Source organism: Dysidea avara, chromosome 4, assembly GCF_963678975.1.
Source record: "Dysidea avara chromosome 4, odDysAvar1.4, whole genome shotgun sequence".
NCBI lineage: Eukaryota > Metazoa > Porifera > Demospongiae > Dictyoceratida > Dysideidae > Dysidea > Dysidea avara.
The window spans coordinates 31,085,077-31,103,814 of NC_089275.1; the positions used below are offsets into that span (position 1 = coordinate 31,085,077).

General features: G+C 37.0%; 1 protein-coding gene across 1 annotated transcript in view; it reads left to right on the plus strand.

Annotated features, from left to right (window-relative positions):
- The first annotated feature begins 13,836 nt into the window (after nucleotides 1–13,836).
- The window catches only part of LOC136253750 (phosphatidylinositol phosphatase PTPRQ-like), a 41,221-nt gene continuing 36,319 nt past the window's right edge, over nucleotides 13,837–18,738 (plus strand). Inside the window, exons 1-2 of the mRNA XM_066046409.1 lie at nucleotides 13,837–13,971; nucleotides 14,465–14,809. Of these exons, the coding sequence (XP_065902481.1) occupies nucleotides 13,926–13,971; nucleotides 14,465–14,809 (391 nt within the window). The 5' untranslated portion in view covers nucleotides 13,837–13,925. The remainder of the gene's footprint in view (nucleotides 13,972–14,464; nucleotides 14,810–18,738) is intronic.

Sequence of the window (18,738 nt, forward strand, 5' to 3'; positions counted from 1 at the left end):
CGCCAGTGCAGCAACGTACGTGATCATTCTCGCGATGAAATATACAAACTAGACTTAAGCTTATATAGCACTTGTGGGTGGACACGATCTTTTAAGGCGGGATTGCGCGGGCAAATCATGTGGTATGTAGGGTGGAGTAATGGCCGTAATGATTGGAGTGTGAAACGTTAAATGCGTACATGGCGGTTGAACGAACATCGGTAAGTCATTGATATTGACGTGTACGTACAGTGTGCATAAAACATGAGTAAATTAATAATTGCTGACAAAATTTATGTTACTGGATTTTGGTAAAACGATCCAAACCGCCCATCAGTGAGTTTTGAGATCAGATATTAAAACGGTTTTTATTAAAGAACTCAAGTCAGCATATCCGAACACCACTAAAACTAGCTAGGTGTATCTGGCATTGTTATGGGAAATGGTGCACTTCATTAAGTGTCATGAGACTGATAGCGTTCTGTTTGGCTGTTACTTTGCATGTTGTTGACAGTAATTTTTTTAGCAGCAGGCAGAATTGCCTCAGTCGGATCTGCTCCTTACGAGTGTCTTACAACCCTTTCAGAGATGCCTTCTGCCTGGAAACATGATCATTATCAGCCCTTACCGTAATACAGAAACAGCATATGTGCTCCAGCGGATTCTTGCTGCAGGCTTCACTGAGCTGGTGGTTGTGTTGATCGCGCATCATGGCAAGTTAACACGACGCAGGTAATGGGTTTGTATTAGTATTGAGTGCACAGGTAAGGAGCCTGTAAAGTCTGATGTTTACAAAAATTATTACCTATCAAATTACAACATAAAAACAGTAGCTACAGATGATACAACAGGAATTAACAATCATACAATAAAGTAGACGAGCTACAGTCAAGAAGATTTTTAAAGTCATTCAATGAGGGTGCGTTAACTACGTGATGAGGTAAGTTATTCCAATCATTAATGGCTCTCATGGTAAAAAATGAGGATCTCACTCTTGTAGATGATTGTGGCTTAAATAGTTTGTAACTGTGACCCATAGTTATTGATAAAACTATTGCTGGCTAGCAATTCTGATGAATCTACGTTAAGATTATTATGTAAAAGTTGATAGATCAATATCATATTAGCTATGTAATCCAGTCTGGGAAAAAGGATCTTATCGCTTTTTTAAATTATTGAGAAATGCCAGTTTTAAGTATTTAGTGTGTTGTGGCTCACCAATGGTTGAAGGTACTTGTATCTAATTTTCACACGTTTTACACCAATTCCTTACCTTCAAAAGCATCCACTGTTTAAGTAGCTATCAGTTAAGTTTCCTGTCATTTTAGATAGTTTTTAAACTGAGGTTGGCTGTATCAGGCAAGCTCCAAAAGAGGATGGAGGCGGGGTCCCGGAAGTAGGGCAAGAGGCTGTTTGCAATATTGAAAAGGACGATAAAGGGATGAATTAGGGCCATTCAGGTGTCAAAACTGGCTTAAATGAATAGAAATTTGCAGCACAGGTCTTTATTCAACACCATGGAGCTGTACACCCACATCAGCCTGACCAGAGCTCCATTAATTCTCCACATTATATATTGCACGTATGGATTGCCACTGGGCTTGGGAAAAGCAGTCAGCAAAACCAGACCACTCAAGTCTTGATTAACCAGACCACTCAAGTCTTGATTGTGAAATTAGATAGTTTATTCATGTAACTTTGTGTTCTTGGTGAAAAATCGAATCTGCTAACATGAGCGATAAGATCTGTTTTGGGTCGCATATCCCACTGATGCCTCTGGTATTGTAGTTATTCCAGTTGTACTATCTCTAAATCATATATCCGTTCACTGTAGAGTGTGATTGATGATTTCTGCTGCCTATATGAACAATGCCTCAATCTCCTGTTAAAATATGTATAGAAAGCTTTTCACCCAAACAATATTCTACATGTGCAAGCAAATCATGACTTGATGGATCTCAATAATCCTTTCAAGCTATCAAGACAAAACATTGATACTTTATTGCATGTAAGTAGGGTACTTGGGTACTCAAACCATAGCCTAATTGGTTTCCATTAGATCCTTCAGTAACTGGAATGTCCAAAATATGCAGCTGTCCGGAAACTCCCTTTCTTACCTTAACTTGCCAAGGATAGCAAGAGAGATGTATCAATCTATTACCTTTCACACCACTTCCAGTACTTGTAGCATAGATTATCCAGTACTTGTAGCATAGATTATCCAGTACTTGTAGCATAGATTATCCAGTACTTGTAGCATAGATTATAAAAGGGTTTATATTATCAAGAGTAGCTGCTTGTAGATTTTCCCGCAAAATTAGAAAGAAAATCTGAGCAGTTGGACAAGCGAAGTAGTATGACGAGTGCTCACAAAGGCAAGGAGCCCCCACCCAAATACAAAAAGGAAAAAAGTGACCTTCGGCACCCAACTTACCAAATTTGAGCAAGATTGCCTGATGCAGTTGTGAAATATGCGTCTTCAAAATTTGGCATTATGTCTTAATTTTTTTCTTTGTTTAGGAGGCTTAGAGAGCTTATATTATTCTTTTTGCACACTTTACAAAAACTATTATCTAATGCAAATGCATAGCTCGATTTTCTTAAGCCCCATGATCACGTACCAAGTTTGGTGCAAATCTGATTAATAGTCGTAGAGCTTTGGACAATTATTTATGTTAAAAAAGGGCGACTGGTTGTCACGCCTACAGGATAAACCGCCTATGGGAATAGCATAAAAACTGGTATACATATAGGTTAACAATCATAGCTCAACCTTTTGCAGTTTAAAATAAATTGCATTGATAGCTATAGAGGTACAAGGTAAAAACCAAACAACTGTAAATTGCGAGGTTGAAATACTCTAATAGAACAGTCATCATGATGTAAAAGAGATGCATGAAAAATGTCAAAAGAACTTATCATCATTCAAACCAGGGACCTCCATACTGAACACATTAAGAAGAATACTCTAGAATTCAACTGCACGCTGATAGCTATGCTAGTGAAGGTAGTAACTAGCAAAGGACGTAACTGGGAAAGTTGATTGGTCCATTGTTGTTTGCTTGTCGAACAATGGTACATTCTTCCAAAGGAGAAACACCTTTTTTCCTACTATAATGGTAGAGATTCTAATCTACCGTCAGCATTGGATTTCCATTCCCCTCATCCAAAGACTCCTGTTATTTACTTAGACAGTGGCACAGCTCTCTTTAAGGAATTAAAGTTTATCCGTGAAATTGCTAGGAAAATATTCAGCATGCTCAACTATCTCAGAAAAAACAGTATGATAAGTCTACTGGTTTAGTAACAATTGGTAATACCAGGTTGGTATCAATTCTATTAGAGCGTTACAAAAGTAATCAATTAAACTCTGTAGTACAGTATATACTATTGGAACTTCTCTAGTATTCCATTGAATCAAAACTGATAACCATTTTGGTACAGATCGGCGGGGTAGTACACTATTATTAAAACCTATTCACGCCATTCGTCATCATCATAATTATCAATAATAAGTGCTATGCTAATAAAACTTGTGACAACAGGCTGTAAATTGTATTCTAGCATAAAAGGTGCAGGATTTACTTTGTTAAAATCACATTTAGCATGAAAATTTGAGATATTCTAATAGAACAGTCACTACAAAATCTTAATACACAAAGAGTAGAATCATGCATACCTAACTTGGAAGGAATTTACTTTGTTATAAAGCACTATTGCTACATGTATACTGCAGCTTTATATAGCCATGAATAAGCAAGCACAAAATTATAAATTGGTTTTGGTATTGGATCAGTAGATATTTTTCTAAATTGAGTACTAGTTTGTCATATCTTCATTACATCTGTAGGTAAGAAGAACAATGATTTGTGTAAAAACCAACCTCAAAGCCAGTATATGGGTAGCTTTGGGGTATATTTTTAAAATACATAGCAAAGAAGTGAAATCCTTGCAAAAAACAGTGAAGCTGTACAAAAAGGGTGTGGCCTTTGAAAATACTGGTGGAAAAAGTTGTGAAATCAAAGATGGTGGCCATGAAATGGCTGCAATGGTGTTGATGATAATAAATTTCAAAAAAGGCTTTGTGCATTAATATAATTTATTATCATAACATCATTGCAGCCATTTTATGGCTGCCACCTTTGATTTCACAACCTTTTCACCAAGGCTTTTTAAAGGCCACACCCATTTTGTGCAGCTTGGCTGTTTTTGCATGGATAATTATATCAACAGTTCAACAGATCGACTACAGCTGAAGCCCGAGAGTTAAATATTCTGTATGAACAGGAGATGGCAACATGAGCTGCTTGCTGAAGTATGCAACATATTGTTACTCTTCGGTAGATAGCATACATTGCAAGTTTTGTAATGGTCACTGGCATGAAATGGCCTAGACAGCCAAATTCAACAGTCACAAAATCAACCAAAAATCCAGCATGTTGAAGGTACAGCAGTATTGAACCATAGTGATCTTCTTTACGGTTCCTTGCAGCCAATAAGTGATGCTGAGTATTAGTAATTGAGAGGATTCTAATACACACACATATATATATATATATAAATGCCACTTTAGTGTGGGTGTTCAAAGGTGGTGTTTAACTTGCACATTGCTGGGAAAGCGGTTTGCCAATGACTTTGATACCCAGCTAGTTCAAAGAATCAATGCGCTTTGACTCGTTATATTGAGCGACATAGAGCTTTGTATTGTGGGACTCATTTTTGTAGAGGTTGCTAAGCTTAGTACATTTGCTAAGATAGACTAGTTGGTTGTTACTAAAGGATAGCGAAGATACAAAATAATTGTTTGGGCGATCGTGGATGCGTATTTCTACCCACCACATATCAGCCTTTGAACAGACCACGGAACAGCAAAGCTACTACTGCTACTTGAAATAGGTTAGTAACTTACAATCCTAAGTAATTAACTTAATATAATAACTTACTTACTGTCCCAATAGGGTTTTTTTTGGCTTAACTTAGCACAAAAATGATGACAATATAAATTCCATCCCACAATTGCAAGTTTTCTAATATTGCGTGTTGAAGCATATGTAGTAACGTATTAATGACGTTTTAACGTGTGGACAACATTTTGATGGCTATTAGCCCACGCTATTAAAACCACGATCGATCTTCAGATGCTACTGTATAAAACAAAAGGGATGAATTCTCATTAGTCCCTATTAGATGAGTGCTCCCCAAGTGATATTATATCACTTATACCACGGCTGCTTGGCTCGGGCTTTGGGTGTATATATCAGCAAAATCCCTCGCAGCCATGGTATAACTATTACATATAGCATGGTGGAATCTTGGGGGACTAACGTATTCCTGGTACTGTAGCTAGGAAGATCAGTATAAAGTTTATAGCAATGTGGCAAATTCTTTTTAAAGTTGTGAATAAAAACCTGCAAAATCAAGTGTATCTCCCTTGATCAAGTGCAACAGAACAAAACATGGTTAATTGTAGACTGAGTAGAGTGACAAAGGGTACATACATACTGGAATAAAGATTATATTGCAGCAAGCCAGATTCAATGGTATTGATAATGCAGTAAGAAAGAAAACGCAATTTTCACACCTATGTAACTCTGTGATCCCTCACCTGATTGGAACCAACTTTGCTACAGAAGTGCCGGTCAGGTAGGGGAGTCTACATTCCAAATTTGAAGAAACTCGCTCTAGCCATTTCCAAGATAAGAGCGGCCAAAATTAGGGTTTTTTCTTGTTTTTTTTTTCTTCTACTTCTTCAAAATCCGCCATAAAACACGAATGCGTCCTCCACTCGGGCTGAAATTTGGCACACTTAAAAGGGCACATTAAGACGGATCTCAGTACCAACGTTGGTAGGAATCTGATGTACATTCGCGGAGTTATTACCGATTATTCGCATAAAAAAAGGTCGAAGGTCTGTCACGCCCACAGAGTATACCCCTTGAAGGAATGAACCGAAAATAGCTATGTAGATGGAGTAACCATCGTAGGAGTGCCTTTTTGTGGTTTGAAAAGAATCGAGATAAGGTCATCCAACCTGTGTCACAATTACGTGATCGATTTTTATGAATAAAAAACTACTAGTTTTCACGCCTACCAGGCAAACCGCTTAGAGCAGTGAGCTGAAAATCGGTGTGTAGCTGGAATAATTATCATAGAAATTCCTTGCAGTAGCACAGAAGAATAGGATTACAAACCACTGAGTGATGATTCGAAAGCCAACTACGTGTAGCAAATGCGAGATCGAGGTACTCTAATAGAACAGTCACCCTAATAGAGCATTCAGCAACGTTTATAACTTACTCCATTATAGAATTATATTGCATTGCAAGTTATTCTATAGGGAGTTCAGCTACAAACAGCGGTGGAATATACAATGTCATGCAAAATGTGTACTTTGTGATTCCTCACGTCCAACTACTGCTCATGTCTTGGGGGGCTGTCCGGTTGCGTTATCTCAGGAAAGGTACACTTATCGACATGATTTAGTCATTCAGTCTTTGGTCGACAGTTTCATCAGGGTTTACATTGACTTGCCCTATATCCGGGTTTATGCTGACCTTCCTAACTTGCGAGCCAGTGAGTCACCCCCATCTACACTTCCACCTAATGTGATTGTGACCCCCTTTAGACCAGACATTGTTATCCATAATACCGTCACTTCTAGTATACTTTTATTTGAACTGACATGTCCATTGGACAGTGCCCACCATCTTGAGCAGGCTAGATCTCGCAAACAAAATAAGGCTGAATACCACCAAATTCTATCAGAGCTAGATAGGTTAAATGTTACCAACTTTTATGAGATTCTTGAGATCAGCGTTTTAGGTCACTTCCAGCAATTTTCAGTCACTAACACTTACAATGTACTACATTTTATTGATAAGGACATCAATATCACAAGGTCACTGGTTCGACGGATGCTGGATGATGCCTCGAAGGTTTGTATGACTGCATCCCAGAGGATTTTTATGGCAAGGGATTGCCGAGAGTGGTTGTGATAATGTACTTGTAATTTAATATTTTTGTTTTGTTTTGTAATCGTTGTTTTTGTTTGTAATTGTAATTACTTTTCTCCCTTGCCATGCCCACGTTGGTATCACTTGATCACCAGCCTTGTGGTCGCATGTGACCGAGGGTTACTGAATTTGTAAATGTATATACATGTCTCATTTATTATGATGGTTTCAACAACATTAATCTTATAGACAATTTAGCTACAAGCAAGTCACCCTGTAGAGAGTTCAGCTACAAATATATCGCTGTAGAGATTCAGGACATTATAAGTCACACTGAAGAGAGTTCAGCTATGACAAGTCACTCTGTAGAGAATTCAGCTACAAACAAGTCACTCTGTAGAGAGTTTAGCTAGCTACAACAAGTCACTCTGTAGAGAATTCAGTTACAAACAAGTCACTGTGTAGAGAGTTCAGCTACAAAAAAACTACCCAGTAGAGAGTTCATTTATATAAACAAGTTAGCTAGCCTATAGAAATCAGCTACAAACAAGTTACTTTATATAATGTTCAGCTACAAGTAAGTCACTCTGTAGAGAGTACAGTTACAAACAAGTTACTCTGTAGTACAAACGAATCACCTTGTAGAGAGTTCAGCAACCAATCAAAAAACCACCCTGTAAAGAGTTCAGCTATACAAACAAGATATAACTCTATAGAGAGATCAGGTAGAAACATGAGAGAGCTCAGCTACAAACTTAACAGATCACACTATAGAGAGTTCAGTTAGAATCAAGTCATCCAGTAGAGAGATCAGCTAGAAGACATCACCTTGTAGAGAGTTCAGGTACAAACAAATCACCCTGCAGATAGTTCAGCTACAAACAAATCACCCTGTAGAGAGATCAGCTAGAAGAAGTCACCTTGTAGAGATTTCAGCTACAAAGAAACCACCATGTAGAGAGTTCAGCTGCAAACAAATCACCTGTAGAGAGTTTGGCCAGAAACAAGTCTCCCTGTAGAGATCAGATAGAAACAAGTCACCCTGCAGAGAGGGAGATCAGCTACAAAGAAACTATCCTGTAGGGAGTTCAATTACAAACAGATAACCCTATAGAGAGTTCAGCTACAAACAAATCACCCTGTAGAAAATTCAACTAGAAGAAGTCAGCTTGTAGAGAGTTCAGCTACAAAGAAACCGCCATCTAGAGAGTTCAGCTGCAAACAAATCATCCTGTAGAGAATTCAGCTACAAACAAATCACCCTGTATAGAAATCAGCTACAAACAAGTCACCCTGTAGATATATTAGCTAGATACAAGTTACCCTATAAGGATCAGCTACAAATAAATCACCTTGCAGAAATATGTGTTGGAAACAAATCACCATGTAGAGAGTTTAGCTAGCAACAAGTCACTCTGAAAGAGTTCAGCTACAAACAATGAGGGTTTCAGCTACAGCTCAGTTATGTATAAGAAGTCACTTTATTACCTACAGTATGCAATTATCATTCATTGTTAAATATACAAATACTTTTAATCAGACAAAAAAACTGTACACAAAATCTCTTCCTTTGTTCCACAATTCCTGCAGAAAAGAAAAAAAGTAAGCACCAAAGCCAGTTTATGGCCGGCTTTATGGCTTGCAATACAAAAAGAAGTGATATCTAAACCAAAACATCCAAGCTGTAAAAAAAGAGTGCGGCCCCCAAAAAGGCCAGGATGAGTGAAATCCAAGGTGGCGGCCAAGAAATGACTATGATGGTAGGTTATTGGCAAAAATTTTAAGTACGACAATTCAGTGAATTTGATGCTGAATCCTAGTGGATGAGGCAATGCAAATTCACTTGAATTGTCGTAATTAAAATTAATTTTAGCCATTAACATACCATCACAGTCATTTCTTGGATACCACCTTGGATTTCACATCTTTTTTCATCCTGGCCTTTTTGGGGGCCGCACTCTTTTTTTTACAGCTTGGCTGTTTTGGTTTAGATATATATATCTTTTCCACAGGAGACATTCTTGTTTTAGAGTAAGAAATTTATTCTGTATAGTCAAAGATTCGAGAGTAGAATTCCAATCATCAACATGAGAGGAACGTAAACTGCTATGAGCCTTGTTCTTAAAAGTAGATGAAATATGGATGTTAGAAACTGATACTTTTGCAGCAAAAATGCATCTAAAACATTACCTTGTGCATCCTGAAAGTCAGTACATAGAAGAGACTGATGCAATTCAACAATCATTGGATCAACAGAGTATTCAGTAGCCAGTATATAAGACAGCTTAGCAGACTATTATTTAATTGTACTTATCGATGTTAAGACCTACTCCCCCACTTCAGGCAATTTTAGGATTTATGAAGGGATTTGAAGTTTAAAATGTGCCCAAGGGTGGGGATGAAATTTTTACTTGTGGCACATGATAAAAACCAAAACTCTGCATCAAAATCCCTTCTTATTCTCACATCGTAATTGTTGAGTTTGACCAAACAATTTATTGGACAATTTGACTTTCTACCAGGCCATATTCCTACTATATCCCCCATCCTCCCCGTACTGGGGGAGTGAGGCTTAATATTGATACAGTGGAACCTCTCTCTTATCCAGGCAGTCTGGTGTCTGTATTTCAGAAATGTCCATAACTAAGAATAACATGCTAATAACTGTTTTAAATGTTATTATTGCTATCAGTTTGTACTATACAATTTAGTACGTAGAGGAGAAAGTCACTACAGAGCATTCATGATTACTCCCCTGGGTTGTAAAATGTTTATTCACCTATATAGCAACCATGCAAGTGGTAGTTATTTTTAGTAGATTAAACAAGCCACCCAACCAGTAAACAGTAACCTTTAGGCTCCCTCCTTGTGTTTTCATCTAACCCAAACTTCGTTATTGTCAATAGACTACAAGTAGAGATGAGCCTATTTTTGCTTTTTTTCACTTATTTTTCTTTCAAGCAATTCTTTTATTTCTTACCTATTTTGCTCAATATTTTGCTCAAAATTTTTCTATTTTGCTGAATCTCAGTAAAAATTAATTGCAGTATTTCAAGGTTACAATCATGTGTGACTGCTCTTTAGAATATTTCACACATAGTGATTGCTCTATTAGAGAATCTCGATCTTTAGTCACTATTTCCTATGAACATATGTTGTCCTAATACTATGCATGACTGTTCTATTAGAGTATCTCGATCTTTATCATAAAAAATGTGCTAAGTTGCCTTTTTCCAGGATTTTTCTTTTTACTTTTACCAATGTATTTTTCCAAAAAAATTGCCGTCAAAATCAGCGCATCCCTAACTACAAGCCATGTGACTAATTTGGGCTGTCTGGACAATGAGGTGGGCAACTTGAAACAGTGGAAATGGAAACCAGTGGAAATGGACAATGGAAATGGTCAAATCATCATATAAATGTACCCTAGAGTAAAACTCTTGTTTAGTGGCCACCTCTTAAGGCCACTTTCTTATAAAGACCACCTCTGTACAAATACCACATTGTAAATAGGTCTCAAAGATGGCTAAGGACCACTTCATGGTCACCTTTGATAAAGACCACCTCTTTACATGGTAATATTTGGTAAGCTTCAAACATGTATTTCATGACCCATATCAAATGTCATCTCTTTGTCTACAATTCACTCAAGTCGTATACCACCGTCGCTTAGCTTGTACCGGCATAGATAATATTGTGGTACCAGAATGTGTCATACAAAAAAATATTCCATGCCAGTGAAATGTAGCTAGTAGACTACTACCTACTGTATCAATGAAAAATGAGGTCACATAGGAGATGATGACCTTAAGAGCCTAGTCTTTTTAGAATGATGTTTGGAACCTAGCTATTATTGCAATGTAAAGAGGTGGTCTTTGTAAAGAGGTGATCTTTATAAAAGGTGACCATGAAGTGGTCAGTATCCCTTAGCAATCTTTGAGATCTAATTGCAATGTGGTCTTTGTACAGAGGTGGTCTTTATAAGAAGGTGGTCTTTAAGAGGTGGCCACTAAACAAGGGTTTTACTCTAAGGTACAGTTTTTTGACAATTTGTCCATTTCCACTGTTTCCAATTGCCCAAAATGAGGTGTCAGATAATATAGGTCTGTATAAGGGAGGTTCTACTGTATGTGCTAATTAGCTGCAATTAAAATAAAATACTGTTCAAGGTTTGCATAGACTGCCTGTAATGTGGCTGCATACAGCAGCACATTTTACATTTCCAAATACTCAAGAAAGCGGTTGCCTGGGATTACCATGATTGATTTTTGTAGTGGTTGATTTGAAAGAAGTTTTATGGATGTTCATGTCTTTAATCCACTTGCTACTTCTAACAGTTCCTACACACTTTCCTTAACTTTTAAGGAGCATGAAAACATTTTTTAAAAGTGTATAATGGTATTTTAAGCGAAGGCAATGGAAAGATGGAAAGAGCAAGAGGATGGACTAAGTTCTTTTAAACAATCAATGAGAGGTGGTCAAAATAAACGAATCTAGCTTATAGAACTGCATGTTAATTACTCACAACTCTAAGTTGAACATGCTTCATTTAACCTTTTATTTAGTTATGTCAGGGGCATTGCTCACTATGCCACAATTCTTTTATAAGTATCTAGCTTCCCTCCCATCTTATTTCAGACCATGCAGTTTGTGACTCCAAGCCCCAGAAAACCTTCCAAAGCTATCACTGAACTTTGAAAAGTGATTGCAATAAATATACAGAGCCTCAGTTACATGTGTGACTACATGTGAGGCAAAAGCCAATGCAGGCATGGGAAGGAAATAGCTATACAAAAAAGACAAGTTCAGAAACTAATTAGACCACATAAAATTATTACGGGAAAAGAATATTATATTCTTTTGAAAAGCATTGATGGAAATTGCTGCTGCTTTTTCAAGTAATTGATGGCAATGAGAGAATGGTTGGTCCATAACCTTCTGCATAGTGTAGTAGTGCTCTCCTTAAGATAGTGTCCAAGGCAGCTGATCCCAACCGTGAGGTATATATTGGCAAGAGAAACCCAAACGGTCACATTCTGCAACTATTTGCTGATTTTCTAGTTTAGTTGTTTTGTGGTTCCATGCAGCCACAAGATATCATGTTAATTAAATGGGCAGGTTATCTCCAATAAAGTAAATCCTCATCATAGACAACAATGTCTGGTCAGTTTTGTGAGGAAAGTGCTTACAATGACTAAATAAATACATTTCAGGAATCCTCATACTGTACGTAGCTTCAACACCCTATAATGTAATCTTGTGCACCACCATTTGTAATTTGTTACATTATTACATTGTATTTTTTTAAATAAATAGTAACTAAATTTATTGTATGTGTTAGAGAGTGCACAGCTATGTATATGCCATCAACATTTCATTATTAATTGTATACTGTAGGTGATAACACTCTTGGTGCTTTTTTCATTACAGCAAGGTGAGTGTATTGAATAGATAATAATTATGCATATTATGAATTTGCTGAATGGATAGCAGAGCATGAGGCCTGGGATATAGGTACAATACAGTATATATGTATGTGGTCAAGCACAAGGTGAAGTGTGTATGCAACAAGTACAGTATACACCGAGTTGTCCATATCATGGAGACTAAAACTGAAATAGTTGAAATGCAAAAATAGAATTGTTTATTTATACATATATTTTACATTTATAGTGTTTATAGTGCAATGTTACAGTTGTGATGGTACAACTGTAGAACCAGTCTACTGTACCTCAGTGTAGCTACACTTACAAGTGTAGACTATATGTGTAAGCATGCTACTGTATCACTAATTTTTCACCACTTTCCTACTGGTGCAGACATCACAAATTTCTCAGTTAGAACTATAGTGAAACATAGACCTGTGACCTATGTACATAAAGCCAAGATCATTAATTTTACTAAGCACATTGCCATAATACCATTTCAGAGCTTATGATAAGAATTCTCTGTTGTCCTGCCACAATGTCCTGACAAACCAAAATCGGCCGGACAATTGCCAAAATTGACTGGACATGAGATGAATGCCCAACATGTCTTCTGTAGCATAGCAAATAAACATTATAGTGGTAAGACATCACATGCCTTACTGCAGCTGTTATGTGGTTAAAGTACACCAGTGGGTTGGCAATGGTACATTTATGGTCACTCCCTTGGGTTGTAAGAATGTATACTATCTCCTGGCAACCAAGTGAATGTTATTGTTGATAGCATGCCAGCTCAGCCCTTAGGCTCCTTCTTTATGCTTTGATGGGACACTGTGTCCGGACAAATTGCATTATGGTCAGACATCTATGCAATTTGACCGGATTTTGTCCGGTGTCCGGACGTTATCATAAGCTCTGCCATTTAGTGTATAGTGCTTCCCACTTATACAGTGGTGCTTCTTGAACTACCCATTGATTTGTTTGAATCATTTTGTAGAACTAAAACACACTATATATATACAGTAATAGTTTAGTCTGGTGGCACCCGCCCCTTTGCATAGAGTAAGGTCTGGTCACTCTAGCCGGCATGCTGTCATGATTGTGTCAAATGTTGATCATGCAGTTCTGAAGCAGAGCAATAAAAGAGTTTTAGCCGTGTGTGTAGCATCTCCATTCCTGATAGAGGGAATATGACAGCACTGTGTCTCAATTAGGATGATTGTTACACCTTTAGAAACCCAAAAAGAAGTGTATACTGGACACCACTGCATACATGCCACACCAAATTACTTCTCTGTCCAAGCATTGATTTATCTTAAAATAATAAGGCAAGATAATTTAAACTCATTATGGCAGCCAGTACCAGGCAAAATTTACCAGAACCACCACCACTAACACCTGAGTGGAGCACTACCAATATTGCAGCATCCAGGTAGTAATGGTACATGTTTTTATATACATTTCTGTATCGCTGACATTTTCTTTTAGTATTTTTTGTTTGTAACACCTTTTATTAGTGAGTGCACAAACGTGTACTTGTACTGGAGAAAATGTAACTGCTCATGAGATGGCTACATCTGGAAGTGGGTCTGTAAGAAGTCTTGATGTTAGGGGTAAGTGAATTTGTAGATGTATAAAATGGATGCAGAAAAACAGAATTTTGTCAGCTACATAATAAGGTTCATGAAGAAAAGTGATTATTTAAACAAGGGCGATAATGACCTGATAAATTAAATCCCTACTTTAGCTGTAATTAACCAACATGGCTCAAAACTCAAGTAGGAAGTATAGTCCATTCGAGTTCACCTGACCCCTTATTTATTGTTAATGACTCTTGTTACATGAGTCAGCTGCCCAAAGCACTGTGAAGCTCTTTATATGCTGGAACTGTGCATCCAAAAATGTGATTCAGTATGAGCAAAACCAAAATCAATGAGTTGTGAGGCTTTAAAAATCTCAATATGGATAATTCAGGTGTGCCAACATGCTTAAAACAGGCCAGCATGCTAGTTCTATATTTTGGGTGCTTGGGAATTCCTACTATATACACAATACAGATATTTGTGTATAATTTTTGCTAATATTCCAAAATTTTTATTCATATAGTTGAGAACTTAACAACTGTGGCTGGTATGAGTTGTGATTCCCTCATAGTCACTTGGTATCTACGTGGAGATGCCATCATGTTATCTCAGCTGAACTACACTATTACACTAACAAACATCACAACCAGTGAAGTTGTAAATACCATTAACTTTGCTGGGAATTTCTGTGTGCCAACTATGAGTAGCCAGTGTGGTGAATATCTTACAAGGTTTTCTTATACAATTGTTGATCTTACCCCGCTGAGTCAGACTTACAACTTGTCACTGTTAACAAGCATCACAAACAATAGTATGTATGAAATACTGACTCCAGAAGTGACGACAACAGCAACCACCACCATTGCAGGTACGTTTGTTCTAACTACTATTCTATTTTTTAATTCTGTGCCAATTGTTAACAAACTTTTCCACATGAAAAATGCTTTAATTCAGTAGTCATATTTTATTGAGAATACTATTGTACATAGGTGTAGTAAAATCATCATTAACGTGCATGTTTGTTTTAAGTTCTACAAAATTGTTTATCGATAGTACATAATTTATCAATAGTACATAATTATGTAGGTAGGTGTTATTGATTCGACCCTTAATTGCTTTGTAATAAAGCAATTAAAATAATGCTAAAAATTGTTTCTTGTTTACCCTGTTACTTCAAATTGTTTGTTAGTGAAATACACAAACATGACTGGGTGTCTCTCCAACAGTTAATCAAATAGTACGGTAGTACTGTTTAAGTAGGGATCCCCCGAAATGACAAGTGCGCCAAAAATACTACCTTTTAAAAACCAGTTTAGAAACTTCTTACGCGACCAAAATCACCTTTACGGAATAATATTAGTCCATCTAACATCAAATGTAGTGTTAAAAACAAGGAAATGCTTACTGGCGGCCAGATATAGAATTTTTAAAAATCATCAATACTCAAAATTTCATCTCACTCACTAACTACAGTTGCAAGCCTAGAACCCAAACGAAGCAGCCCACGGTCACCATTTTATGCTGCAACAGTAAACTCATTGGTAGAATGTGCCTTTTGGGACTCTGACATGTGTATGCCCTGTGCACCTTGTCTTTTCCTTCAGGCTGCTTGTCTTCTTCATCCAACGAAACCATATTGAGGCATTAATTTTCCATATCAACACTTTCTTTATGCAGCATAATAGATGCCACAAAATTATTTAAGGCGCTTAGATTATGCTACTGTATGGAGGTACCGGTACTACATAGCTACCTGTATCTTCACGATAGGTCACAAGATCACTCCCATTCTTTATTCTACGTATTATTGATCTGTCAATCAAGACCATGATTACCACGCCTCTTTTATGCTAGCTGTATTTGTGACCGCACACCTTCAAGTTGGTGAGCTGATTCGAGATCATCTAGTCTAGTATTGGATCAAAACAATGATGACTACACCCATTTTTGGGAAAGCACACATCTTTGCAGATTGACCCGAGATGCTCTAATACAGCAGTCACCTTAATAGAACAGTCAAATGTTTATACTGTAGCTAGCTGTATGCTTTAACAAAAAAACTAAACAAACTAGTATATTAAAAATTATAAATTTAAAATGAAGTCAATAAAAAGTAGTGAAACAAGAGATGAACAATGGTAGCTATTGCAGCATACAGTAGCTCAGTGGGAAATCCCCACTTTGGCATTTATGCCATGCCAAAGTAGGGATTTCTCAACTAGGGAGCACTCAACTTTTCGTTATGCTTTAATAGCATCTCGGCCATATGCTATCTACATAATATATATGTATAATACATAGCATGTATTTTAGGAAACTTTCACACAGTACATGTAGTAGTTGTAACATGGGCATTCGGGCTTTGCCTGATATGTATGCCTGACTGCCCCAGTTACAGCTAATATGTAACACTTATTAGGCTGATAACCTGTACAGGGCAATCAATCACCCAAGCCAATACAAGTGCAGCCACTGAATGTGTTATATATGCTTGCCTAAAATTTTCAATTATGGGTCAGCAGCTAGTACGTTCTGGTTATGTTTGGTTTAGGCCTGAGCCTATTATGCTCAAAATTTTACCTATTATTCTTTCCAGAATTTCCCAAAAAATTCTCCTATTATTCTTTTTGTTATTCTTGTATCCAGCCTATTATTCCATAATTATTCTCATTCAGTTTATATCTGTGGTTAGTTGCTTAGTTTTCAAGATGCTGCTATAAGTAGTTTTGTCCAGATTATTATTAGCCATATATGAAACATTCCACCTTACACATCATTTTTCTATCCATAATAGTTACAGCAGACTTAGAATAGCTATCTACAGTAATAATTCAAGTATATTTAATTATTAATAACAAGCTGTAACTACTGTATAGCTACTATAAGTTAGGTAGATAACAATGTTGAAGAAGATACACTGGTATAAGATGTACAAGTTTCAGAATTGCAGATAATCATGCAGTTAAATCCCTGATGCTGGTTGCAGATTGTTAACATGAAACGATCTGACTGCTCTATTAGAATATTTGAGCGTTCTATTAGAGTATATCGATCTTTAGAGGTTTTTCAGTTCCTTTCAACCAGCACTCCTGTCAGCTTTATATTATTTGTAGTAGCTTAACTCTTTCTTCTAGGTAATAAAGAAGAGACACGCCCCCTAATTCCACTGATTTCTCCCATGGTCGTCCGATTATTCTAAAATTATGCCTGTAGCCATCCTATTATTCCGGAATTATTCTCTCGAAATTGGTAACCTATTATTCTCAAGATTATGCCGGCATAATAGGCACAGGCCTAGTTTGGTTATGATAAATGGACATATCCTAGAGTAGGCATTCCAGCCTTATTTTTGAATCTTGAGCTTTTTATATGCTCAGGAGATAGAGTATTGATTACCGATCTCAAATATATATAGTTTGTTGGGTTGGAATTAGCTACTTTGGTGGCATGCACAGTGCTTAAAAGGCACATTTTTTCTCTGGAGCTAGATCCAAATTACTTTAAAAGGGAAAATGGCACAACTTCAAGCATTCCTGAGATATGCGACTTCAAAAATTGGCTTAGTTTCTTCGTTTTTTTTTTTTCTTATTATTTTTCTTCCTCTTTTCGCACACTTACAAAAACTGCTATAAAACACGAATGCGTTATCCGATTGCCTTGAAATTTGGCACACAGAAGGGGGGTATAAAGGCGCATCTCGGTACCAACTTTGGCTGGAATACAATAAACAGGCAAAGAGTTATGAGCGATTATGCTCGAAAAATAACACCAATATGTTGTCACGCCTACAGGGTAAACCGCGTATGGGAAGAAGCTGAAAATCGGTGGGTGAAGTCACTTTTAATGTGTTAGTTGGTCAGGTATCTACTCAGCATTAAGTTTCAATAACCCTTGTAGTTTGCAATAAGCAGTCCACTGATGACATTGTCAACACTGTATGTGTAACTTGATATGACATCCTAAAGAAATCAAAGGTTTACTGTATTACTTCGAGATGCACACCCTGTACATGATAACGATAAGTGGGTGTGGCTCACAAAAAAATAGATTGTATATAGCAGGACTAAGTTAAAACACTTCAAAGTGAACTAATTGATCCATCGCACACATGATCCAATCCAGATATTTGATTGCGCATCGGATGATCTAACCCTATGAAAGGGATCAGTGGACAGCTCACTGTGACTGAACACTAAATCTACAAGGCAGACATTTCAGCACAACAAACATTCAGGATACAAATTCATCCTTCTGTCAGCCTACAACATCTGCAACAGTGTAGAGCCAATTTACCAGTAAATTTAATAAAAATTAAATAGTGTGTATTTTGCCAAATTGACAACTGCAAATTGCCTAAATATTATTTTGTTGTTACACAGCATTTACACATGCTTTGAGGTTATGCTATGACATTATCACTTGTCAGCAGAAGTCTACCAAGTAAGTGGGCAAAAGACAATACCAGTTAATCAGTTTTTCCATACCGGTTCACAACACTATTACACAGAAAACAAGCGTCAACTCTGTGCTCGGTGTACACAATTAATAATATTATATGGTCAACTTATATAAAGCTAACGTCCCCAATACCATGTATGACACTGAATAGGACCATTATCAACCCCATCTGCTTTATTCTCAGTAAAACCTAGTAACAATACTACAGTATCCTATAAAAATTATAGCAATACAGATGGACCGGCCAACACAACACAGAGTAACATTATTAAAGAAAGATTGAATGATATCCACTACTTAATTTTACTGAATGTACATACAATAATCACATATGTGACC